This window comes from Otolemur garnettii, unplaced genomic scaffold, assembly GCF_000181295.1.
Source record: "Otolemur garnettii isolate 467f Iridium unplaced genomic scaffold, OtoGar3 scaffold00187, whole genome shotgun sequence".
Taxonomy (NCBI): Eukaryota; Metazoa; Chordata; class Mammalia; order Primates; family Galagidae; genus Otolemur; species Otolemur garnettii.
This window is the reverse complement of record NW_003852582.1, coordinates 1544714-1571047: the sequence shown is the minus strand read 5'-3', so window position 1 is coordinate 1571047 and position 26334 is coordinate 1544714. Positions and strand designations below refer to the sequence as shown.

The 26334-nt window shown below is 36.2% G+C and overlaps 1 protein-coding gene and 1 non-coding gene across 2 annotated transcripts in view; both read left to right on the top strand.

Annotated features, from left to right (window-relative positions):
* TLK1 (tousled like kinase 1) overlaps window positions 1–26334 on the top strand; it is a 149358-nt gene that overhangs the window by 21260 nt on the left and 101764 nt on the right. The window contains exons 2-3 of the mRNA XM_023507552.1: window positions 7556–7674; window positions 21285–21356. Coding sequence (XP_023363320.1) covers window positions 7556–7674; window positions 21285–21356 — 191 coding nt within the window. The remainder of the gene's footprint in view (window positions 1–7555; window positions 7675–21284; window positions 21357–26334) is intronic.
* LOC111721820 lies at window positions 11018–11124 on the top strand. The gene has a single exon (XR_002770833.1). It is a non-coding gene; the product is annotated as a U6 spliceosomal RNA (small nuclear RNA).

Genomic DNA, 26334 nt, shown 5'->3' with positions numbered 1-26334 from the left:
CATCACCTCAAACTGCACTACAGATTTCACTGCCACAGTTACAACTTGAGAGTATGTCAGACCTGGGTTGGGAGTCCTCGGGGGTGATGACGCTGGTGGAAATAGCAAGACTCTACACTAACTTAATGCATAAAGTCTGGGAAGCCTGGAGAGGTTTATATTGTCTCATGCCCAGTAGCAGATTAAGACAATGCAGAGCTGATCCAATTGCTCAGAGGTCTTTTATTATGATCAGAAAGTAGGATTAGACTAGGGAAAACTTGCCCAGGAAGATGGGGTAATCTGGAACATAGGATAAAGGAATGTCTGGACTGGTCTGTGTAAGGGGAAAGGGGTAAGATAAACAGACTCCATCCCTGCAGGGTAGGTATCTTAACTTCCCTAATCTAAACTGCTGATCCGGAGATCAAAGGATTTAGCCTCACTAAAGGGGCTCAGCCCCACCTGCCTGCTGACTCTCTTGGCATGTAGGGGTGTTCCCAATGACTTTGCCCTGTTGAGAGCACCTCTGGGATCTTTTTTTTGGAGGCAGAGTCTCACTTTATCACCCTCAGTAGAGTGCTATGGTGTCACAGCTCACAGCAATCTCCAACTCCTGGGCTTAGGCAATTCTCTTGCCTCAGCCTCCTGAGTAGCTGGGACTACAGGTGCCTGCCACAACGTCTGGCTATTTTTTGTTGCAGCTTGGCTGAGGCCGGGTTTGAACCCGCCACCCCCAGTATATGGGGCCAGCACCCTACTCACTGAGCCATAGGTGCTGCCCCCACCTCTGAGCTCTTTTCATCTTCAGTGGTCTTGATGAACCTGCAGGGGTGGCACCTCTGCACACTTTGCCCTGAATTTAGGCAAGGTGCCCTGAAGAGAGATCAGCCTTTCTGCCTCCTACAAGAGTATTTTGAATACCTCATCTATTGCTAGTCTGCAATATTTTTTTATTACCACTGCATATTCATTATGTCAAAACAAAAGAGAAGAGAAAAATGAACTTGGAGTAGCATACTTTTAAGGTGTATTGGAGTGTGAGTTATTTTGTTGAATTTGGAAGAAAAATGTTCTTATTATTCAGTGACACTAGCTGTGATAGAAGAATACAATATATGTTAAAACTACTAGACTTATCATATACCATAGTACCGTGTTTCCCCGAAAATAAGACCTACCCCCAAAATAAGCCCTAGCAGGATTTCTATGCATTTGTTAAATATAAGCCCTACCCCATAATAAGACCTAGTAATGGGCATGGCTATGCACTTCGGTGCAGAGCAGTAAGGAAGATTGGAATACCTTTTATCTGCCACAGCTCCTTTCTCCAAGCTGTTTGCACTTGTGCAGGTGGTAACCATGGTCGCAGGCATCCTATTGCGCACGTGCAAACAGCTAGGGGAAAGGAGTTCACACATCATTAGTGCCAGCCCCACCAGCAAGGTCAGCTCCCCCTGTCAGGTTCCAGAAGAAGATGACTTAACTGTATTTGAATAAATGTAGATTGTTGTATTATACTTAATAAAAATAAGACATCCCCTGAAAGACACCCTAGTGTGTCTTCTTGAGAAAAAATAAATATAAGACAGTGTCTTATTTTTGGGGAAACATGGTATGTCCAACTCTCAGGAAAGCAATAGTCAGAAAAATTAGAAAACTTAAAATGGAATATCTCATCACTGCCTTACTTCTTCATAAAAATGAAAATGAGGCTTCCACTAAAATTTGTTTCCAAGTGGCTTGTTTGTTTGCCAAGCAAGGAAAGCCATTTACTGATGTTGAGTTAATTAAATTGTGTTTGATTGCAGCAGTTAAAAAATTATGTCCAGGGAAAATAAATGTATTCTGGACCATAAGCTTTCTGGCAAGAACAGTTGATTTAAGAGTTGAGGACATTCAAAACAATATCAATAGTCAATTAAAAGCAAGCAAATGATTTAGAGTAGTTTTCTTCGGCTCTTGAGCCAACAGATGTTATTGATACTGCTCAGTTGTTGTTTAGTCAAAGAGTCAATGTCAAGTTTGAAGTGGCAGAAAAATTAGCCTCTTTGGATAGTCTTGTAGAACAACTACTGGCAAGAATATTTTCAAATTTGAGAAAACACTAAGTATAAGCTGAAGTGGAATCTGCTAAGATGTGCTGTAACTGAGAGTGATAAAATATGTTCAGGGAAGAAAAAGGCTAAGGAGTTTAAAGCCTGTGTTCATCTGTAGGTACTTTGCAGAAAATATTTTAACCTATCATGTGTGTTATTGAATCAGTACTGTCATCTGTGAAATCATTCACTTTAATGGCTGTAACTAGCAGCAGCTACATTAATTTTTATTAGAAATAGAGACTGAATAATATCCTGACTGGCTTGGCAGTGGTAGTGGTTTTGTTTTGTTTTGTTTTTATTTTTTTGGTGGAGGGTTTGGCCACTATTTGAGCTAGAGGCTGAAATTGAAACTTTTCTTTTATCAGATACTTTGGAAATTAGCTTTTGCTGCAGACTTGATAATGTTTTAAAATGAATCTAATAACAACAACAAAAAAGAAAATACAAGCAAAATAGCGCTTATGTGAAACTTAGGCCGCATTGCCAGGCAATGTTTGAATCTCAAGTAACGTCAAGCTAAATTGATATACTTCTTATGCTGTCAAAGAAGTTAGATCTTAATTTCCACGTGAATTTACAAGACATTTTTCATTCTCTAACTCTAGTTCCAGCAGCATCTTTCTGATGTTGATGCATATGCAAAGGAAGTTTCAATGTAGTTGAGAAACTTCTACCTTACTTTGAGTGAAAGTGACTAATCTGCAGTATAAAGTCATACTGAAAGGCAAATATCAAAAGAAGAATCTATTTAATAGTTATTTAACTGCCTTCTGAGTAATCAGTATGCCCTATTAAAATCATATGCTTGTAGGTTGGTGCCATATTTGGCAATATCTATTTCTGTTAAAGACATTTTCAAATATAAATACATAAAATCTTGTTACAGATCAGCATTAACAGATAACTGTAACATATTTTGATAGTAGGAAACCTTATTTAGTGAGGGATTATTCCCTCAAAAAATTTCAGACTTTTCCTTAGCAGATGTATAAAATATTTTACTCAGTTATTACTATGTCTTGAATTTGGCCAGTAAAAGTTTGTAGAAAGTTCTTTTCTCTCTTGTTACGTATTTATATGACTTTTTGCCTATTGGCCTGCAAAGACTAAAATACTTATGATTGGACTTTTCACAGAGAAAATTAGAGATCCCTCTTCTACAGCAGAACTTCTCAAATATGAAAGATGTAGTAATTTCCTGAGGATCTTGCTAAGATGCAGAATCTGATTGGTAGGTCTGTGGAGAGATCCACGATTTTGCATTTCTTAGAAGCATCCTAAGTGATACAGTTGCTGCTGGTTCATGGCCTCATTTTGAGTAGTAAGGTTCTATTATTCAAGGTTAGCATTTATGAAGCATCTAGTATGTGCCAGGAATTGTACCATGGGCTCTTACATACATTACCTCTTTAAAATGTCTTAAAAATTTATTAGAAGATATTAAAGATACGAGCAGCACCTGTGATTCGGTGGGTAGGGCACCAACCCCATATACCAAGGGTAGCTGGTTCAAAACCAGCCCTGGCCAAATTGCAACAGAAGATCTTAAAGAGAGATTGGTGCTCTTAGTTAAGAGTTTTTATTAAGAAATTCATTGTTCTTGGGTGCATACCTTCCTCTAAGATCTGTTGGAGGATGGTTGAGGCTCTACATAAAGGACCTGATTGTCCTCATTTTCCCTGCAAAATTCTAGTATGGCATCTACCAGTTACCAAGCCGAAGAGTGGGCATAGTACATACGTGCTTTATTTATATACACATTTTAAGAAAGGGAGAAACTCAATACTCAAGTCACATTTGACTTCTGCAATTATAAGAGATACAAAATAACAATATACAAGATAACAAATGTTACTGGTATTCACTTAGTGTTACAATTTTAACATAGTTTTCCTTTCTTAAACTGTATACATTTTTGGGTATCCTGTATATTATCTCTTGTCTTTTCATTTTATAACCTTTTCATTTTAGTTACCAAGCCAAAGAGTGGCATAGTAGTACATACATGCTTTGAGTGTTCTTGTCTTTTGAACTAGCAAAATTTCAAGCTTTTTTTTTTTGAGACAGAGTCTTGGTTTGTTGCCCTTGGTAGAGTGCTGTAGCGTCACAGCTCACAGCAACTTCCAGCTCCTGGGCTTAGGTGATTCTCTTGCCTCAGCCTTTCGAGTAGCTGGGACTATAGGAGCCTGCCACAACAAAATTTTAAGCTTTTGATGAAGTCCAATTTATCGATTTTTTTTTAATTAAAGTTTTTAATTGTGGTATATAATAGCAAATTTATCATTTTAACCATTTTTAAGTATGTAGTTTACTGGCATTAAGTACATTTACACTGTTGTATTGCCATCCCCATTATTCATCTGTAGAGCTTTTCCATCTTTCTGAGCTGAAACTTGTATCTATTACACATTAATTTGCCTTTCTACGGCACTGCCCTGTTTATTCTCTGGCAACCATCTTTTGTGACTGTGTTACTTTTCTTAGTGTCTTCAAGGTTTTCTGTGTTGTAGTGTGTACCAAAATTTTGTTCATTTTTAAGGGTAATATTGCATTGCATGTGTATACCATACTTTATTCATTCATCCACTAAGGGCAATTTGGTTTGCTTCTACCTTTGAACTATTGTGAACAATGTTGCTGTGAACATGTTTGTACAGATATGTTTGAGTTTCTGCTCTCACTTCTATTGGTTATGTACTCAGAAGGGGATTGCTGGATCATGTGATAATACTCAAGAATGTGGAATTGCCAAATTGTGGTAATTCCGTGTTACTTTTTCTTCTCTCTCTCTTTCTCTCTCTCTCTCTCTTTTTTTTTTAGGAACCTCCATACTTTTTTCCAAAGCATCTGCATGATTTTACATTCCTACCAGTAATGCACAAGGGTTCCAATTTCTGCATCCTTGCAAGCTAGTGCTTTTGTTTTTTTTTTCAATAAGTCATCCTCACGGGTGTGAAGTAGTGTCTGATTGTGGTTTTGAGTTGCATTTCCCTAATGGTTAATATTGTTGAGCATCTTCTCATGTGCTTATTAGCCATGTCTGTATCTTTTAGAGAGATTTCTATTTAAGTCTTTTGCTCATTTTTAAATAGGGTTATTGTTTTGTTTTTGAGTTCTAGTACTTTATGTATTCCAGATATCAATCCTTTTTTTTAAATCATTGGCAAATTCAATGTCATATAGCTTCCCCCAATGTTTTCTTGTAAGAGTTATTAAATCTTAGGTCTTACATTGAGATATTTGGTCCATTTTAAGTTAATTTTTGTATATGGTATAAAGTATGGGTCCAACTTAAATTTTTTCTATGTGGACATACAGTTTTCCTATCACCACTTTTGAAAAGAGTGATCTTTACCCATTAAATAATCTTGGTGTTCTTACCAAAAATCATTTCATGTGAGATTTTGTTTTCTGGGCTATTTTTTTTTTTTTTTTTTTTTTTTTGAGACAGAGCCTCAAGCTGTCCCCCTGGGTAGAGTGCCGTGGCATTACAGCTCACAGCAACCTCCAACTCCTGGGCTCAAGCGAGTCTCCTGCCTCCGCCTCCCAAGTAGCTGGGACCACAGGCGCCCGCCACAACGCCCGGCTATTTTTTGGTTGCAGCCGTCATTGTTGTTTGGCGGGTCCGGGCTGGGGATTCGAACCCACCACCTTAGGTGTACGTGGCTGGCGCCTTAGCCAGTTGAGCTATAGGCGCTGAGCCGTTTTCTGGGCTATTTTATCCGATGGATCTATAAGTATGTCTGTCTTTATGCCAGTAACACATACTTAGTTTTAAAATGTAGTTTAATGTTTTCAAAACAATCCTGTGTCAGTGAATAATAGATATATATATATATTTTATTTTTATTTTTATTTTTATTTTTTTTTAATAAAGCAATACCTGGAACTATATAAAGGAGTTCCATTGCCAAACTTAAGCTTGGCAGACCTGGCACAGAAGAGATGTTTGATTTGAGAACAGTAAATTTGCAGCCACAGGAATCTGAAAAGAGAACTGAAGGTTTGGCTATTGTCCATAGGTTGATCCTTGGGGGATATTCATAGTTAAAAGAGAACAGGGGTGGCGGGGGGGAGATGGAAAAAAAATATGGTTGAATTGGGAAAACTAGAATCATCTTTTTGTTTCATTTTAACCCCCACTAAAGAAATACAGTTTCTGAAGGAATAGCAGGATCAAGAAAAAAATTGGATGCATTGGTGATATTAAGGATTATGTGGTTGTAAATCACTAGTTTATGGAAAGAATGATACTTATTAGTAGGATGAAATTCAAACCAAGTTGGGCTTTTTAAAAAAGACATAAATGAGAGCAGTGAAACAAGGGAGGGAAAAGGTGCCAGAGAGATGGGGGGTACATGTCAATGCAAAATCTCCTGGATATCAAGAAGGAATAGGATCAAAAGCAAGAGGTGTAGAGGCGTTAGCTTTTTCAGAGGGAGTTACCCTCTTTTCTGGAAGAAGATGGAAGAATGGACAGGGCATATTCAGGTATGGGATGCAAATACATATGGAAGGATGATCACTAACATCTAGTCCTCTACCTAGAGAGCACTGAAGTTAAGAGAGGGAAATTTAAAAGATAAAAGATCTATAGAAATAGTTGTTAACTTTTATGTAAGAGAAGAATATCAGGGTGCATAGAAAACAGCTAATTTGAATTTGTTCTCCAGATCATTTTGGATTCTGAAAATAGCCTCCTTGCTCCTTTTGAGAGTCACTCAATTTTGTCACTTCTAAGATTTTATCAGTAGAGAATTAGCAGATATAGATAAAGTAAGTTTTTTAAGAATTTAATCAAACTGCAGATAGAATTTATGGTGCTTTAGTCTACATAATAACAATTACATGGTTTTATAATTGATATTCCATCTACGGAATGGAAACTTAAAACTAAAACTATCAACTGTATAAAAAAATCTCCAGGGATATGACAGTGCTAAAACAGTTCTTCCTAGTTTTGAAATGTAGTGGTTAGGTATACATAAATATAACAAGTGGTAATGTCACTTAATGTAAACATTCTGTATAAAATTAGATTTGGGAAATTTACACTATGAGAAATAGTATTTTTCAGATGATGAACCTGTGGTCCATTAATAGCTTACGAAATCAATTTAATAGCTTTTAAACAATTTTTTTCTTTTTTTTAATGGACTAGAAAATAGATGTTATACTTTTTTACTGCAGTGCAGAAATGTTAAGTATTCTGTGAAACTTTTAAATATATGTATGTACACATGTATCTGTGTACTGAATGGATGGAAAATATATTTCTTTCAGTGAGTTGCACTCAAAAGTGTTAGAAATCCATTATAGGATGTTATGATAAGTTGTTGTGGATATTATAAAAATTAATTCTCATAATTTCATCTGTGTGGCATTCATTCATAAATTATTAATCTCAGTTTTTATATAACCACACATATGTAAATATGCACATATATACACACATACATTTTTTTCCTTAATAGGTGCAATGGATGAGCTTCATAGTCTGGATCCACGAAGACAAGAACTATTGGAAGCTAGATTTACCGGAGTTGCAAGTGGGAGCACTGGGAGTACTGGCAGTTGCAGTGTTGGAGCTAAAGTAAGCAAAATTTTAATCTTTTTTTTTTTGACAATTTTTCTTTGTATAGCGGTCTAAAATATATTTTGTGAAGGATCCTCACATACGTGTTTAACAACAAATTTATTACTCATTATAATTTTTAAAACGTGTAGAATAACAAGATCAGTGTTTATAAACCCGACTTCTAATATAGAATACCATTTTTCAGGGGTGTTAGGTTGTAATACTGCATAATAGCTTTCAGGGATAAAAAGGAGTTTTATAGATTGTACTGCTTAGCTCCTGTTATATAATTTCTTACTCTTCCTGTCTTTATTCCCCATATTCCTATCTGTACATCTAATCCACTGCTTCGAACTGCTATGTTAAACTTAATACTATATCTGTTAAGCTTTCCGGTGATCTAGCCACACAGGTTGTCTTCAACTCCCCACTGCCTCATACTCTAATGAATATTCTTGTACTTGTTCTCTTATGGATCTTTGTGAGCATTTATTGAGTATATATTCACAAGAACAGAATTGTCACGTAGTGCAAAATTGCTATTCAGAACACAGAACAGTTGTACTAATCTGCACATTTGGCAGAGTGCATGAGTGTTTCTGTATCCTCATGTCCCCAAAACACTTGACAGCATCCACATTTCCTCATTCCCCATTTTTTATAGTCTAATGAGTATGAAAATTCTAGTTGTTTTGCTGGTACCATCAATTATTTTGAGCATTTCTTCATATGCTTATTAGCTTTGGGGGAGTTTTTAGATAAATTATTTTAATTTTTTGTCTGTTTTTCCATTATTATTACTTTATTTTTTGAACTAATTTTTCCATGCTCCCAGTGTACTTTACATATGAATTCCTTACTGATTTCATATATTGCAAATAACGCCTCCCATTTTGTCATATTTTTATTAACTTTGTTTATGGTATCCATATTGAGCAGGAGTTGTATGAGTCCATTGTTCATTGAACTCTTTAAATTTGTTTTAATCAAACTCACTAATTTTTTTTGCCTTATGCCTCTGAAGTTTTGACTAATTCTTGGTATCTAAAAAAATAAGCATAACCATTAACCATCTGGGACCCTTTTTATATTTTTATATTTGTAAGTTATTTTACTACTCGTTTGTAGATAATGGAAAACAACTTTATTAGAAATTTTATTAGGAATTATATTACAACTCTTGGTATCGAGTAAATTTTGGTTTACAAACATGATAAAAGTATACCGTGATGCATTATTTGAGCATAATGAGATTGTCTGGGTTCTTGTTGAATATTACACAATGAAGTCCTTCAGTTGAATGACTAAGGAAAATGCTATTTTCTTTTTTTCCTGAGAAATACTGATTCTGGCAGAAATAACACCCTTTTTAAGTGTGATATTGTTATGTTACAGAAGTACATGCAGATAATGCAGATTACAAATAATGGCACAAATAACACCTTTTTAAATGAGCTGATAATCTAAACCTATCTTTTATTACAAAATTATAAGCATGTAGTTCTATAAGATAACAGTATTACACTTCAAGCACAAAAGGGTGTTACTTCTGCCAAACTCTATACTGTTCAATTAATTGATAATGAATAGGATTTTGTTACGTGATGACTCTGAGATTTCACTTACCTAGTCAGTATTGCTGTCATCCATTTTAGAGTCCAAGCGTGCTGTTCTATCTCTTTGTATTTATTTTCTGATTTGTATAATTGTAAGATGTCCTCCTTGGTCTTCTCTTGGCCATCATGGGTAGAAAATGAAAATTTCTGAATCTCAGGTGGAGTCAGACGGGACTACAAAAATATTACCTCTTTTGTATATTCTTAAAGATGAGGTAATACTTGAAAGATGATGCAAGGCATGAAGAAAACTGAAAGATGGTGATTTATTTCACTGTTATATCATCTTTTTAGGCCTAAATCTTTATTTTTCCATTGCTACATTAACAAATTACCACAAACTTAGGTATTAAAACAACATAAATTTGTTACTTAATGTTTTGAAGGTCAGAAGTGTAACACTGGTTTCATAGGATAAAATCAAGGTGTCTGCTGGGCTGTAATCCTTTCTGGAGGTTCTAGGGGAGGATCTGTTTCCTTGCTTGGTTGCAAAGCCAGCAGCATCCCATCTCCTGGCACAAATAACACCTGGACTTTTCTTCTCAAGTCACATCTGATTCTTAGAATAGCCTGGAAAGATTTGAGCCTCTACTTTTAAGTACTCTTATGATCAGACTATGTTCACCTGGATATCTGGGATAATCTCCCATCCTCAATGTCCCTACTCTTAATCACTTCTTTTTTCTCTTTTCTTTCTTTCTTTCTTTTTTTTTTTTTGTGACAGATCCTCAAGCTGTCCCCCTGGGTAGAGTGCTGTGGCATCAAAGCTCACAGCAACTTCCAACTCCTGGGCTCAAGCGAGTCTCCTGCCTCAGCCTCCCGAGTAGCTGGGACCACAGGTGCCCACCACAATGCCTGGCTATTTTTTGATTGCAGCTGTCATTGTTGTTTGGTGGGCCTGGGCTGGATTTGAACCTGCCATCTTAGGTGTATGTGGCTAGCACCTTAGCCACTTGAACCACAGGTGTTGAGCCTCTTAATCACTTCTGTTTTTGTTTTTGTTTTTCTTTTTTTGCAGAGACAGAGTCTCACTTTTTTGCCCTTGGTAGAGGGTGGTGGCATCACACAGCTCACAGCAACCTCCAACTCCTGGGCTTAGGGGATTTTTTTGCCTTAGCCTCCGAATAACTGGGACCATAGGTGCCTACCACAGCGCCCAGCTGTTTTTTTGTTGCAGTTTGGTTGGGTTTGAACCCACCACCCTACCCACCGAGCCACTAATCACTTCTGGAAAGTCCTTTTTGCCATGTAAAGTAGCATATTCAGGTTCTGAGAATTAGAGTGTGGGGGCCATTATTCTGCCTACCATGTACCATCATTTTTACATTTTCTTCTTTAGTATTTTTCTTTTAGCACAGTTGGGAATAATTGAATTCCTAGAATGATATAATGACAAAATATTTAAAACATATGAAATACAGGATCAGTAAGAGCCTATATTTTAGATTCATGAAAGGACCCACTGGACTCTGGTAATTAATTGCTAGGTAGAATGAGTTTTATTCTATTAAAAAACAAATGTAGGCTCGGTGCCTGTAGCTCAAGCGGCTAAGGCACCAGTCACATAGACCAGAGTTGGCGGGTTCGAATCCAGCCCGAGCCTGCCAAACAACAATGACAACTGCAACCAAAATTAAAAAAATTTTTTTTTAATTTTTCTTCTTTGGGTAATCTTTAAGGAAAGGGTAAAAATTCTGAAATATTATTAATCTTTACAAAATAGAGTAGTTTAAAAAAGTTCAGTGCTTGCTTTGGCAGCACATATACTAAAATTGGAATGATACAGAGAAGATTAGCATGGCCCCTGCGCAGGGATGACACACAAATTCATGAAGTATTCCATATTTTTAAAAAGATGGAGACTATACCTCTTTTATGTTTACATGGATGGAGCTGGAACATTCTTCTTAGTAAAGTATCTCAGTAATGGAAGAAAAAGTATCTAATGTACTCATTACTTTTAGGAATGCAATTAATAATTACTCACACTTTTTTATGAAAGATAAATCACAACTATATCCCAGGATGAAGGAGGGAAGAGGAAAGGGATGGTTGGGGAGGAGGAGGATTGATAGAGAGAGGGTAAACAGGGGGGACCACACCTATGGAGCATATTGCAAGGGTACAGGTTAGATCTATGAAGTATAGAATGTAAATGTCTTAACACAAGTAAGTAAGGTGAAAGCTATATTAGTTTGATGCAAGCATTCCAAATTGTATAAAAAATCAACACATTGTACCCCACAAATGCATAAATGTATTCATGATCTATGTGTATATGTTTTCATAGAAAAAAAAAGCCATCTTTCCCTTGAAAGCATTATCCTGTGGGAGGTAATTCATTTAACAAATATTATGTTTTAAATATCAATAAACATTTATAAAAAAATAAAAATAGATAAAAAAGAAGTTCAAAAACTAAAATGGACACCAGGGATATGAGGATATTCTACAGTTTTTTTCATTAATTTTATAATTTTACTGTAATACGTGCTCTTTGAGGAAATATTACACCAAAGGTCTACCTTTTATGTAATATTTATATAGTGATAATGTGGATATTAGTAATCCAGTTTTATTTTTCTGCATCTAATGAACTAGTTTTCTCCATAATATATGTTAAATCATTTCAGGTTTTTCATGTACTTGAGGTGCTACCTTTATCATATATATGATTTAAGTGTATATTTGATAAGTATGTGTACATGTAATTGTCGTGTATATAGTATATGGATTTGTCCTTGAAATTTCTCTTAGGTTCTAGTGGTCTGTGTTCTTGTGCCAATACTACATTTCTATAAAATGTATTTTGGTGTATTGTTTTATGTAGTAAGGCAAATCTTTACTTTTGTTTTTTTTGAAGGTCAACTTAATTATTTATGATCTTTTTACCTTATAAAATTGTAGCATCTTTTTGTGTGTTTGATAGCATTTGGGGCTTACCGTATAATAGCCTGTTTGTATCTTTTTCCTTATAAGAGTCAAATGTAATTTTAATTCTGAATGCATTGAATTTATCTTTTCTACTTGGTTATTGCTGGCCCAGGATACTTCTGATCTTTATTGTTTGGTCTTCTATCTGGGAGTCTTGCTTTTGGCTTCTTTTATTGGTTGTAATAGTTAGTTGATTCTGTAGATTACTTTAGGAGAAATGATTATCTTCCAAAATGACACTTTTATCTCTTAGAGCTCACATATTTTTTTTCCTTATGTTAGTTGTGATGTACTATATCTTATTCTTGTCCTAAAGAATCATCTAAAGTTTCTCTATTAAGGGTTATGTTTGTTGTAGATTTGGGGTATATTCCCATACCTAAGTTAAAGAGCCTTTCTATTTCTGGTTCATTAGTTTTTTTTAAATCTTAAATGGTATTGTACTTATGAAAATCTTTTTTCTTGGTTGAAAAAAATCATAAGATTTTCCTTCTTCATATTAATATAGTGACATATATTATAGATTTTTTAAAAATGTTGAGCCTTGTTTGCATTTCTGTAATAAAGCTTGCTTGATTATGATGTACTGTTTTTTAGTTTTATTTTTTAGAGACAGGGTCTTATTCTGTTGTCCGGGCTGGAGTGCAGTGGTGTTATCATGGCTCCCTTCAATTACTGGCATCAAGCAATCCTGCTCTCTCAGCCTCCTGAGCTGCTGGGACCATAGGCACATGCCATTTAGCTCAGGTATTTTTCTTTTTAGGAATTTTGCATAAATGCTTGCAAGGCCTGTAGCAGCACCTTGTCCCATCCTACCAATCCTAGATTTGGTCTTCCCAGAGGCAGTCCTTACCATGCAGTTTTTTATTGTATGTGTTTTATTTATATCTGTATTTCAGATTGAAATGATTATAACTCTTTTTCACTTTTAAACAGTTCTTGACTTTCTGTTTTAGAAGATGGATGAGTCAATTGTTTTAAATGATCTAGCCTTCTCCCCCTACAGAAATGCCCACACTTCTCTGCCCCCATTCTAATTTTAATATATTTCCATTTTTGGTTAGATCAGTATTCTAGTGTTTATATTATGATTATAAATTTATTCATAGTTAAACCATGTAAGATTCCACTATTTATTACATTTCTTTTTTCTAATAGAAACTTTTCTTTTTATTTCAGAATATTAGGGGGTACACATGATTTGTTTACATTGTTTTTGTGCAGATTGAGTCAGTTTTATAAATGTGTCCTTCATCCAGATAGTGTTTACTGTACACAGTAGGTACATTTGTTCTTTTGTATAACCTTTTTGTTTTCCCTATCATTAATAGTTGACTTATTGCTGCAGGTTTTTAGTGTTCAATGCATATACTTTCCAGCAGAGGTATGTAAATCTCTTGTTATTTGAAAATACAAATTATTTATTCCCTCCCTTCCTCCTTTCTTTTTTGGTTTAGTTTTATTTTGTTTTATTCTGTTTCTAAGACATCTCCCATTGTCCTGTTCTAATCTAGGCAGGTTGCTCTCTGTTTCTACAGGATGCCTACCATTCTGAAATCTCCCTTCTTGAATATCATGGGATTCCTTTTACGTCCCACGTTTGACCTCCCGTTTTCTGTGTCCTATATATTCTCTTTCTTGGTTTCTTCCTTTGTTCTGGTAGAACAGGTGTTTTAGTTAGTTCCTGAGAAAAGGCACATTGGTAATGAGTGTTTTGAGGCCTAGGGTATTTTCCTCTTCCCATTTAGTTGTTGTTTATCTGGGGAGAATTATAGGTTGGAAATTATTTTCTCAGAATTTTTTAAGGCATTGTTCCATTGTCTTCTGTTTTCCGATATTACTTCTAAGCATTCCAGTGCCATTCTGATTTCCGATTCTTTGTATGTGACTTGTTTGTTTTTCTCTGGAATCTTTTAAGATTTGCTCTGTACTGCTAACATTTAAAAAATTTTACTATGGTGTGTCTCTGTGTGATCTTCTTTGAACCAGTGTTCTTGATTCAATATGTGTGTTTTTCTAGTCCAGAAGTGTCTATTTTCCAGTTCTGGAAAAGTTTCCTAAATTATTTTTTGAGTAGTTTCAGCTCTTTAAATTTCTTGTTCTTTTTTTTTAAACTCTTGCTTTTGAACCAAGATGTTCTCTAGTATTCATCCACTTTTGAGGGTCTGTGTGGGAAGGTTTGGGGATGATTTCTTCAGCTTTATCTTTAAATACTTATACCCCACCTTCCTTTCCATTTCTATTAGCATAGGTTTAATTTCCAGGCTATTTGGTGGTGATTCCCTGAATGTTTCACTTTTTATAGCTTGTTGTTTTAAGCATATTAGTAATAGTTTTATATTTGTGTGTGCAGTTTTTTTCTGCTGCATGATTATCTCTATGGGGTGGGTTCTGTTTTGTTTGCATTTCTTCAAATATGTGATGATATTGGATTTTGTTCATATCTCTGTATTAGGTATGTAAAAACTTTGGAAGCTTTGCGTGACTAAGCAAGCTTGTTGACTGATGGATGGATTTTGTGGCAGGATGACCTTGCTGGATCATTTCTCTGAGGAACTTAAAATCCTTGGTTTCTATAAATCTTATCTCTTGCGATGGTCTGTTTTCCCAAAGAGAAATTTTATAATCTTTTGCTTGTGGGATATAAGTTTGGCTGCTAACTTTCCAGAACTGAGCATGGGAAGGGACCTAAAGGTGTCTTCATTTAGTATAGACTTGTACTTAAATCCCCTCTATTTCTTCAGCTAGGCCTTAGGGATCTCAGTTCAGAATTCTCTTGGCTCACCATTTCCCAGAGAGTAAAATTGGCCTGTTAGTATTTATGATAATTAGTCAGCAGATACTTTTATTCTTTGTTGTTGTTGTTATTGTACTCACAGATATTTTCTTCAGCTGCTTTCAAGATTTTTTTCTTTATCTTTGGTTCTCTATAGCTTGACTGTGATGTGCCTAGGTGTGATTTTTTTTTGTACTTACTCTGCTTAGGGGAAATCAATGACCTCTTCAATCTGTAAATTTATAATTTTTTGGCTATAATTTCTTCAGATATTTATTTCTGCTTCTTTTCCTCTCTGTGACTCTAATTATATGTGTTAGACTGCTTAAGGTGTCCCCCAGATATTATTTTTCAAATTTTGAAATAATTTATTATTTATTTTGAATAATTTCTTTTGACCTATCTGCATTGCAGTACTTTTTCCATTTTGCTGTTAAGACCATCCTGTGAGTTTCTTACTTTAGGAGGTGACATTTTCATTTCTGGAATTTATATCTAGTTCTTCTTTATAGTTTTTGTTCCCTCTGCTGAAGATTCTGTTTATTATAAGCATATTTACTTTTGTCATTTTGAGTATACTTCTAATAGCTGCTTTAAGATCTTTATATGCTGGCTCAGCGCCTGTGGCTCAAATGGCTAAGGTGCCAGCCATGTACACCCAAGGTGGCGGGCTCGAATCCAGCCTGGGCCCGCCAAACAACAATGGTGGCTGCAACCAAAAAATAGCCGGGTGTTGTGGCGGGCGCCTGTGGTCCCAGCTACTTGGGAGGCTGAGGCAGGAGACTCGCTTGAGCCCAGGAGTTGGAGGTTGCTGTTAGCTGTGATGCCACAGCACTCTACCCAGGGAGACAGCTTGAGGCTCTGTCTCAAAAAAAAAAAAAGATCTTTATATGCTGATGCCAGTGTCTGTGTGGTCTCTATTGCTTAGTCATCTTTTCTTTTGAGTATGGGTCACATTATTTTGTTTCTTCATATGATTAGAAATTTGTATTGTATCCTGCACACTGTGGATGGTACATTATAGTGATTATGGAGAGTTAATTTTTTTCTTTCTCTTTTTTCTTTTGGTTTTTATTTGTATCAGTAGGCAATTAACTTGATAAGACTGAAATCTAAACTATGTCTCCCTGCAGAGGGCAGCAGCTCATATCTTTGTTAGGTAGTTTAGCCTTCTCTGAGTTGCTTTGAGTCTGTCTGCCCTGCTCCTGCATAGGCAATTGACTAGCCAGAGATATGGGCAGAGTTAATATGTAGAATTTGGGGCTCTTCCTTTGTGGCTCTTTATTTTCCAGCATAACCCTCCTTTCTAGCTGCTGTGGAAGCCTGAAACTGATTTTGCAAGCCAGTGAGACTACAGATTTTGATCCAAGTTTCAGGTGTTGTGTGCAACTTTGACTGACTTTCAGGGCCTTCCCTTAGGCAAAAGCTGTAAAAACAGGAAACCCACCCAGATCTATTCCTGCCTCCCAACTGTTGTTTCTTGTCTAAATTCTGCCTCTTTTTGGTTGCTTAAATGTCTTCAGGCAATTATCTTTAAATATTTTTTCCAAGATTCATAGTTATCTGTGGGAATATTGGTTTGATAGGTATTCTGTTTTTATTGGTGGTAGAAATCTGTTATCTATTTTTATTATTTGTTTTAAAAGCTAGAAATAACTCATGAATTTATAATACTTATAATTCAAATTCAGTACTGTAAGGTTTTGTGTTTTTTTCCATTTACATCTATCTTCTTCTGTAATAAGAATTGCAGCTCTCAAAAACATAACAAAGACGATAGAATATCCCTTAATTATTTATTAACTTTGTTCTATATTTTATACACATAGCAGTCTCAGAATAACAATACTTGTACTATCACAATGAGCAAAGTAATTATTGAAACCAACTAAAAATTTTTTTACATGTGCTTTCTGCAAACTTCCATCCCTCAATTTTTTTGTTTTTGAGACAGAGTCTCACTTTGTCACCCTCAGTAGAGTACAATGGTGTCACAGTTCACAGCAACCTCAACTCTTTGGGCTTAAGTGATTCTCTTGCCTCTGCCTCTGAGTAGCTCAGACTACAGACGTCTACCACAACACCTGGCTATTTTTTAGAGACAGGGTCTTGCTCTTGGTCAAGCTGGTCTCAAACCCATGAGCTCAGGCAATCCACCTGCCTCGGCCTCCCAAGTGCTGGGATTACAGGCATGAGCCACTACGCCCAACCTTATCCCTCAGTTTTAAAAATATTTTACCATTGGGCAGTGCCTGTGGCTCAGTGAGTAGGGTGCCGGCCCCATATACTGAGGGTGGCGGGTTCGAACCTGGCCCCGGCCAAACTGCAACAAAAAAAATAGCCAGGCGTTGTGGCAGGCGCCTATAGTCCCAGCTATTTGGGAGGCTGAAGCAAGAGAATTGCCTAAGCCCAGGAGTTGGAGGTTGCTGTGAGCGGTGTGACACCACGGCACTCTACTGAGGGCAATAAAGTGAGACTCTGTCTCTTAAAAAAAAAATTTTTTTACCATTAACAACTTTGCATGCATTTAGTCATTAAATATTATATTCTCTCCTTTGTAGTTCTCATTTAATTTTTATGAACAAGTAAATAAAACTTGCCTTCAAGTTCTCAGACTGATAAGACTATTTTGGTTGTCCAAAGCTTGTTTTCTAAAATATTATTTAGGAAGAAATCATGGGAAGAGTATTCTCTAAATGTTTACATTTTTGGTAACAGTTTATATATGGCTTCCATGTGTTGAAAATCAGTTTTACTAAATAGAAAACACTTTGCTTGAATTTTCTTTCCTTGAATATCTTTTTGTTTTTTGAAACAGAATCTCAATCTGTTGTGCTGTGTTGAGTGCTGTAGTCATAGCTCACAGTGACCTCAAAATCCTGGGATCAAGCCTGTTGTCTCAGCTTCCTGAGTAGCTGGGACTCTAGGCACCCACCACAATGCCCAGCTAGTTTTTCTATTTTTAGAGACGGCATTCTTGCTGTTTTTCAGGCTGGTCTTGAACTCCTGAGCTCTGCTTATACACCCACCTCGGCCTTCTCAAGTGCTACAATTATAGGTGTGAGCCACTGCACCTGGCCTTGTCGAATATCTTAAATTTGTTACCCTGTTTTCTTCTGGCATAAAGTGTCTGCCTTTGATGTTGGCCTTCTGGGTCTGTATTCTTAGGTGTGTGTGTACTGTCTTCTTTTAATCAGTGGTTCAGTTTTTTGGGGTTTTTTTTTATATATATTTAGGGAAATTTTCTTGAGTTACAATTTTCCCTGTATATTTTCTTGCTTAAATACTTTTTAAGGACTTCTATTACATGGATCTGTGTTGCCTCATTAGTTGTTCACTTCCTTTCAAATCCTTTTTATCTTTTGATTTCAAAATGTTCTTCTTTTTTTGACTTCTAGTTCTCTTAAAACACTATATACTGCATATATTGGATATTGGGTTTATTTCATTTTACTCCATTTAATAAACTTTTTATTTCTAATATTTTTGAGTTTCATTATTTGTGAGAGTTTTTTATTGTTGTTAATTGTTTTGTTTTCTGAGACACAATCTTATTCTGTTGCCCCAGGCTAGAGTGCCATGGCTTCAGCCTAGCTCACAGCAACCTCAAATTCCTGGGTTTCAGTGATTGTCCTGCTCAGCCTCTTGAGTAGCTGGGACTGCAGGTTTCAGCCACAATGCCTGGCTACGTTTCCTATTTTTTAGTAGAGATGGAGTCTCACTCTTACTCAGGCTAGTCTCAAACTCCTGAACTCAAGGGATTCTACTACCTTGGCCTCCCAGTATGTTAAGATTATAAGTGTAAGCCACCATGCCTGGCCTATTTCTGAGTTTTTTGAAATGTGATTTATGTTCTTCTGTCATGTCTTGAATCATTTTTATAATATCTTTTATAAGGTATTTTGAAATAGTAGGTTATAATTTTTACCTATTTTGTGGATGTGTGTTCCTGTTATGCCTTTATTACCAGGATATTATTCTGTATCTTACTCTCTTTTTTCTGATGACTGTGGGATTGACATACATCATGTTCTGTTGCTTTTATGCAAAATTGGGTTTCCCGGACACCAGGAGATGTGGTTCTGGAGGGCTTTTCTCACAGAGCTCCCTCTGCTGTTGTTTTTAGGCATGCTTCCAAACTGTGGTATTTGCTTTCTGTGATTTCTGGCTCTCTTCCCTTCCTTTATCTGAATATTGTCTTTCCATTATCCTCATTGTGTTTTGTTTTGAACCAATCATTTATGCCCATTATGCTATTCTGTTATGCCAAGATCAGTTTCAAGGGTTCATAGAGGGTAGGCTGAACCAATTTCTTAGACTTCACTCTGGACTCCTTGTACATAGTCACTATTTAAAAAGGTAAAACCCTTGTAGTTATAGCTTCTGTACTCAGATTAACTTGCTGGTTTTGGTGAAAACCTGTTGCTATTTTGGGAGTCTCTTGTTGTTCATTCTATCAGACATTTGTTTTTTTCTGCTTCTTCCTTTACAGATAATAATACTATGTAGGTTTTGTGGTTGCTGATGATTTGTTCCCCTCTGCCGTTTTGGGGGGCAGTGAGAGGGGGATTCATGGATATTCTTGTCACCTAGCCTTGTCGTAAATGGCGTCCATGGGTTTTTAAGTTTACTATTTCTTTAGTTTTGTGCATTATGTGGGAATTTATAGATGCTCAAAACACTTTGGCACCACCTCTGTTGTCCCCACATCTTTCTTATTTACCACTTCTTAATTGTTGTTGCTGGGGTAATTTGTTACAAGTTTTATAATCTTGCCATAATTAGATTATAACTTCCTTCAAGTACTGCTTGAATTAGTAAGTTCAAGTGCTGGCTCAGCACTTGTGGCTCAAGTGGCTAAGGCGCCAGCCACATACACCTAAGGTTGCGGGTTCGAATCCAGCCTGGACCCGCCAAACAACAATGATGGCTGCAACCAAAAAATAGCTGGGCGTTGTGGCGGGCGCCTGTGGTCCCAGCTACTTGGGAGGCTGAGGCAGGAGACTCGCTTGAGCCCAGGAGTTCGAGGTTGCTGTGAGCAGTGAAGCCATGGCACTCTACCGAAGGGGACAGCTTGAGGCTCTGTCTCAAAAAAAAAATAATAATAATAAGTTCAAGTGCTATCCTGTGTTGAAAACAGTTTTACAGTGTTGAGCATACTACTGGACATGTATATAGTGGCTTAGAGTTGTCAATTTGTAAATTTGTTTAAGGATAATTATAGGCCAACTTGCAACCTTTTAATAGTATAATTAGCAGCTACCCTTAAAAATGTAAGGGAAACCTAATATTAACTTGCCTGCTTGTATGTGAAGTTAATTTGTGCATCATCTTTGGCATGTATGCCATCGCCTGTTAGTCCCTGGTCTGAGCATTTTTGGAAGGCATTGATCTAATGTACTGATGGTGTAAAAAAAGACACAAAAGACTAAGCATCATAGAAACATATTGAAAACAAAGCAGAATGAGAGCGCATTCATCTTTGTCACAGTTCAAAAATACTGTCAGAGAAATAGAGAAACTTTTGAACAAAGCAATTAAGATGATTAAGGTGGTAAAATATTTTCTTAAGATTAAGTCAAAACTAGCTCGGCCTGTAGTACAATGTTTACGGCACCAGCCACATGCACCAAGGGTGGTGGGTTTCAACCCAGCGTGGACCAGCTAAACCTTTTTGCTAAAGGTTAACGACAACTGCAACAACAACAAAATAGCCAGGTGTTGTGGTGGTTGCCTGTAGTCCCAGCTACTTGAGAGGCTGAGGCAAGAGAATCACTTAAGCCCATGAGTTTGAGGTTGCTGTGAGCTGTAACTCTACCCAGGGTGACATAGTGAGACTCTGTCTCCAAAAAAAAAAAAAAGAAAGAAATTTTGTCAAAACAAATAAAAAGGACAGTTTGTTAATATGTAGAAAGGTGAAGGGGTGTGTCTGAAATATGACAGAATTTGATAATGGTGAAGGGAACTGAAGAACACAAAACAATACTTTTGGCCAGTTTGTATATACTGGGTAATAATTTTAAGGATCTTGTTATCCTAATGGTGACCCAGTTCCTTTGCTGGTGAACTGGTGTTCTATAAAACCAGTTGATACAAGTCATTTAAATGCAAAAGAGCTTTATTGACTTGATAAAGCTTTCTAAGATATTCATTATGTTAAGAAATTTGGTATTTTTTATTTTTTCTTCAGGTCCCTTTCTTGTTTAAAGTAATCATTTAATTTTTATTATGAAAATAGATTATGTACTCATGTTTATTCAAAACTCCTAATTTTTTACCTTTATAACAATCTTTAACAGGCCTCAACAAATAATGAAAGCTCTAATCACAGCTTTGGAAGCTTGGGATCTTTAAGTGACAAGGAATCTGAGGTAGGTACTTTCATTTTAATTATGGTGCTATTAAAGTAAAAACTGGAGTCATCTTTTTAACTACTTTTTTTCTTCAGTCTTTTTGCCAAAGGTTAATGTTGTTAAAGGCTCTTGTAGGAGTGTTTTATCCTGCTTTGAAGCACAATATTCATACCGAAGACCTTATTTGGAATTAGAAAGAAAATATAGTTTCTTTGGCTATGTAACTGAACTTGTAAATTAATGAGGTATAGATGTCCTTAATGGAAAACATTTCTTAATCATTCATTATTCTATGAGATGAAGATGGCTTTTGAAAAATGTTGAGTTTCACAGTTTTCTATTATTTCTCATTATTCTTCCCTCTTAGTTTGGTCCTGGGTAAGGGTTTGTGTACTTTCTGAGATACCGATACACATTTTTTTACTCTTTGTAGAATTTCTTACAGAATCATACGGCTTGTTTTCCATTTTCATGTCTTAAAAAATCTAAAGAATCCCCTCCTTACCCACTTACTGACCCCACCAAGAAAATAACATGGGATTTTATAAGTAGGCATTCAGATCCATAGTTCAATCTGCATACAGTATACTTGACGGCATCTTTTAAAAATGGGTAGACAGGAAGTTCTTTGGGTTTTAACAATCATTTGTTTAGGTTACAACCTCACTTCTTGTGGATATAGTCTTTTCTTTCCTCAGACTATACAATTCTATCCTTTTTTAAAATGTGTGTGTGCACATGTGTGGTGTGTGTATGTGGGGTTTTTTTGGTCAATCTTACCTTATTTCTACTTGATTTATTTTAGTCTTTTTTCTACTTGGGTTAGTGTAGATACATCACCTTTGTAATAGCAGTAGGTTGCTAGTACTCAGTGACTCCTAGGCATTTGTTTCGGTGTTCAGAGGAAAGGGAACTTCAGAGGTGGCATACTCTTTAGCCCTGTGTTATTGAAAGCAGCTAGGAATCGCTAGGTGGACGGTTTTGTGCAGTTCTATGTAGGCACCCTGATACTCTCCCAAAGAGTGTGGCATAGGGCTCTCACTCATCAGGCTTTCCCTTCCACAGAGACAACTGGCAGGCAGCTGAAAGGACTGTGCAAGTGACGGACTTTATCTGCAGTAGGTTCCCTTGAGGTAAGCGTTAGTAGCCCTATAGCACAAGATTATTACAGTTTAGTTTTTCTGAATTAATATACTTACACTAAGTACACTAAGTCCTTAAAAACTGTAGGTTTAGCTATAGTTAAAGCACAGTTTTTCAAAGACTATATCAAGAATGTTTTCATTTTATATTTCCTGGACATTGGAACATTTCTTGATTATTTTCCCAGAATTGGGAATATTTAGTAATTTCACATGCTTCCTTTTTCATAGGCATTTTTGTTATGAAGGGCAGTAAATATTTTTAGATATTTCTGTTTTCTGTTCACCGAATATGGTGTTTCTGATAGGTTTTTTTTTCTTTTTAAGTAGAAAAATATAGTAAAAGTTAGATTACTTAGAACAGTTATATCTTTCTTTACAGGTACTTGTCCTGTATTCCCAATATAAGTTATAGATTTAGGAGTTGGATTTTTCAGAGGAATCAATGTATTTGAAAATTCTACTTCCTTTTAAAGAATTCTAAGGATCACTTTTGGCTGTGATTTTAGTTAAAGCTTTGTTTTTTGTTTCTTTAAAAGACCACAGTGGCATTGTGGAATGAAACACAATTTGCTTAGCCATTGAATATAATTTATATGTTATAGAAGTTTTGACATTTGTAATAATAATTAGAAAATTTTGAAATTTTGGCTTTTGATGTGTGTTGCAATTCTGAAATTTTGCAACTCTGCATTTTTACAAATTACTATTTAAATCTAATGGCACATTTTGGAAATGACTTCAGATTATATATTATCCTTAAGATTAAAAGAAGCAACTTTTATTTATTTATTATTAAAGGAGTCTTAAGTTTTATCTCTATAGTATTAGGGGCCTTAATTAATGAAAATGATACTTAGGTTTGATCTCTGTAGTAGGTTAATTAACTAGTAGGTTAATTTTGAATTCTCTTGGATGAAATTTTATATATATCAAATACAAAATACAGAAATCATTGTATCACTAAAATTACTGGGTACAGATAGTTGTGAAATAGAAGTCCTTTTCTTTTTTTCAGTACTCCTAGTAGTAAAGTTTATGTTTTTGTGAGCAAATAGTAGTGCTAGAAGATTTGTTTATTTATTTATTTGAGACCCAAATAGGAGTGCAATGGCCTCAGCCTACCTCAAAGAGCAACCTCAAACTCCTGGTCTCAAGCGATCCTCCTGCCTCAGCCCCTCAGTAGCTGGGACTATAGGCATCTGAAACAACACCTGGCTAATTTTTTTATTTTTAAAAAATACCAGTCCACTACCACTCACCCTTACTTCATCCTCAATCCTTTTGACTTTTCTTCCTGGTATTTATGTCTATATTTTAATATAATTTCCATATAGTAATACTATTTTAGTTCATCAGTTGGACATTATCTTTTAACTCCTCCTTAGGATCTATGTAATATCCCTTTCCCCTACTTTGTATCTTCTATCCAGCACGTTTCAGTTACCCAGAACACTTCTGTTTTGTTTTTCTTGAGACTGAGTCTCACTGTGTCACCCTCAGTAGAGTGCTGTGGTGTCATAGCTCACAGCATCCTCTGCCTCTTGGGCTTAAGCAATTCTCTTGCCTCATCATCCCAAGTAGCTGGGACTACAGGCACCCTCCACAGCGCCCAGCTGTTTTTTTTTTGTTGCAGTTGTCATTGTTGTCTACAAGGCCTGGGTGGGGTTCAAACCTGCCTGCCTGGGTGTACGTGCCTACCCACTGAGCTATAGGCTCTGCCCACCAGAACACTTCTGTTTTCTTCTCTGTTTACTACTAAAACTGAGAAGCATCTGATAGCTAGTCATTGTTAGGTTGATCTACTTCAACTGAAGTTATTTCCATTTGTATATGAACTCATATATGTTTTTGACTTTTACTTGTAAATGTAGAATTGTAGAATAAAAAAACTTTTCCTCATGTTAATGAAATCACTTGAGAGGTAGGAAGCGTTTGGTGTGGTTTGGTTTTATTTTACAGTGGGGTAGGTCTATTCAAAAGCCTCCAAAATTCAGTGCATTTTCAGTAAGCATTTATTGCATATCTGTTGTCTTCTAGTCTCTCTGCCCAAGAAATATGATACAGTCTCTGCCTTCAAGTGAGTAGGACAGGCAGATATTTAGGCGGTTTGCTTCATGAAGTGTGGGCTATGCTGTAATGGGTGTAAATGCAAGGTATTGTGGGAGCAAAGGGCAAGAAACACCAATTCCATCTGCTTGCAAGAGAGGAAAAGCAAGAGGGTCTTCCTTCAAAGAAAAAATGATGGTTGAGTTATTAAGAAATACTGTGAATTCATCTCAGAGGACAAGCGCAAAATAGGAAAAGAGGGTAGACAGAGGGATGAGGTTGTGTTTTTGCTTTCGTGTGGAAGCATGGCAAGTAGTTTGGTTCAGGGCATAGGGCTGTGATTCTTAGCCCCCACTGCACTTTAGATCACCTGAGCAGCTTTATAAAAATACTACACTGTCTTGTTGATTTCCCCAGGTTTGCAAATTTCTAGTAGAGGAAGTATATGCAAGCATGGTGAAAGATAGACAGGGGTCAGGTTTTGAAGACCCTTTTGTATATCCTGATGAGGAATTTGGACTTAGGCATTGGCGTGCTTTTGAAGCAGGAGAAATAAAAGTCAAAATTGTAAAAGGCTCCCACAGATGGCAGGGTAGAGGATAGTATCAGAGGGAGACAAAACCTGTTTTAGGAAGATCACTTAATTAAGGAATACTGCCTTTATAAAACTCTGAACCTTCAAAGTTTAATTATTAGGAGGAAAAGCTTGCAGTGAGAGGGGTTCTAAATACAGTGTTCTCAAGTTGCCTTTAGGTCTCTGTCTTCTTTAGATTCTCTAACTTTGCTTACTGGGACTATCACCATTTAGAGCAGTGCTTTTTATACTTTTATGGGCAAATGAATCACTTATGTTCTTACGATAGATCTGGGGGTCAAATTTTGCATTTCTAATAACTTCCATTAGATTTAAAAAGTAGAATCAATAGGGATTGATGACTTTAGCATAAAGAAGGAAAAGGGGGAGCATAGGTTTTTTTTTTTTTTGAGATTTAGTTTCACTGCATTGCTATGGGTCAAATGCTATGGCATCATGTCATCATAACTCACAGCAACCTCAAACTCCTGGATTCAAGCAATCCTCCTGCCTCAGCCTCCCAAGTAGCTGGGACTACAAGCATGTGCTATCATGCTCAGCTAGTTTTTCTATTTTTAGTAGACAGGGTCTCAACGCTTGCTCTTGGTGGTCTCAAACTCCTGAGTTTAAACAATCCACTTACCTCGGCCTTCCAGAGTGCTGTGATTACAGGTGTGAGCCACCATGCCCAGCTGAGCTTAGGATTTTTAAAGGTATCTAGCTTTAATGACTTTGATTATGACAGGTGACACATAAGGAAAATGAATAGAGTTGGTATAGAAGATAATGAGTTGAATTCTGGGCATTACTGAATTGAATATCTGTGAGACAAACAAGTGGGGATGGTTCTGCAGTAGCAGAAGCTATCTAGATGGAGCTCAGGAAAGAGGTCAGGCTAAATAGGAAAACTAAGGGGTCTTTGACGATAGGTAGGTATTAATTAAAGGTTTGAGTGTAGATATATGGATCTCAAAGGATAGTTTGAGAATTAATATGGGTCCCTAAGACACTTGTAAGGGGTCCACGAAGTCAAAATGGTTTTTGTAATAGTACTGGCACTTTTTTGCTTTCATTGTCTCACAAGCTTACAGTGAAAATTTTCAGAGATGGTATGATGGGTTGGGTTGATATCAGTGATGATTTGTGAATTGTGTACTTACATGTATTTTTTCTAGTGTTAGAAAGTTTTTTTCTTTTTCTTTTTCTTTTTTTTTTTTTTTTTTTTTTTTTT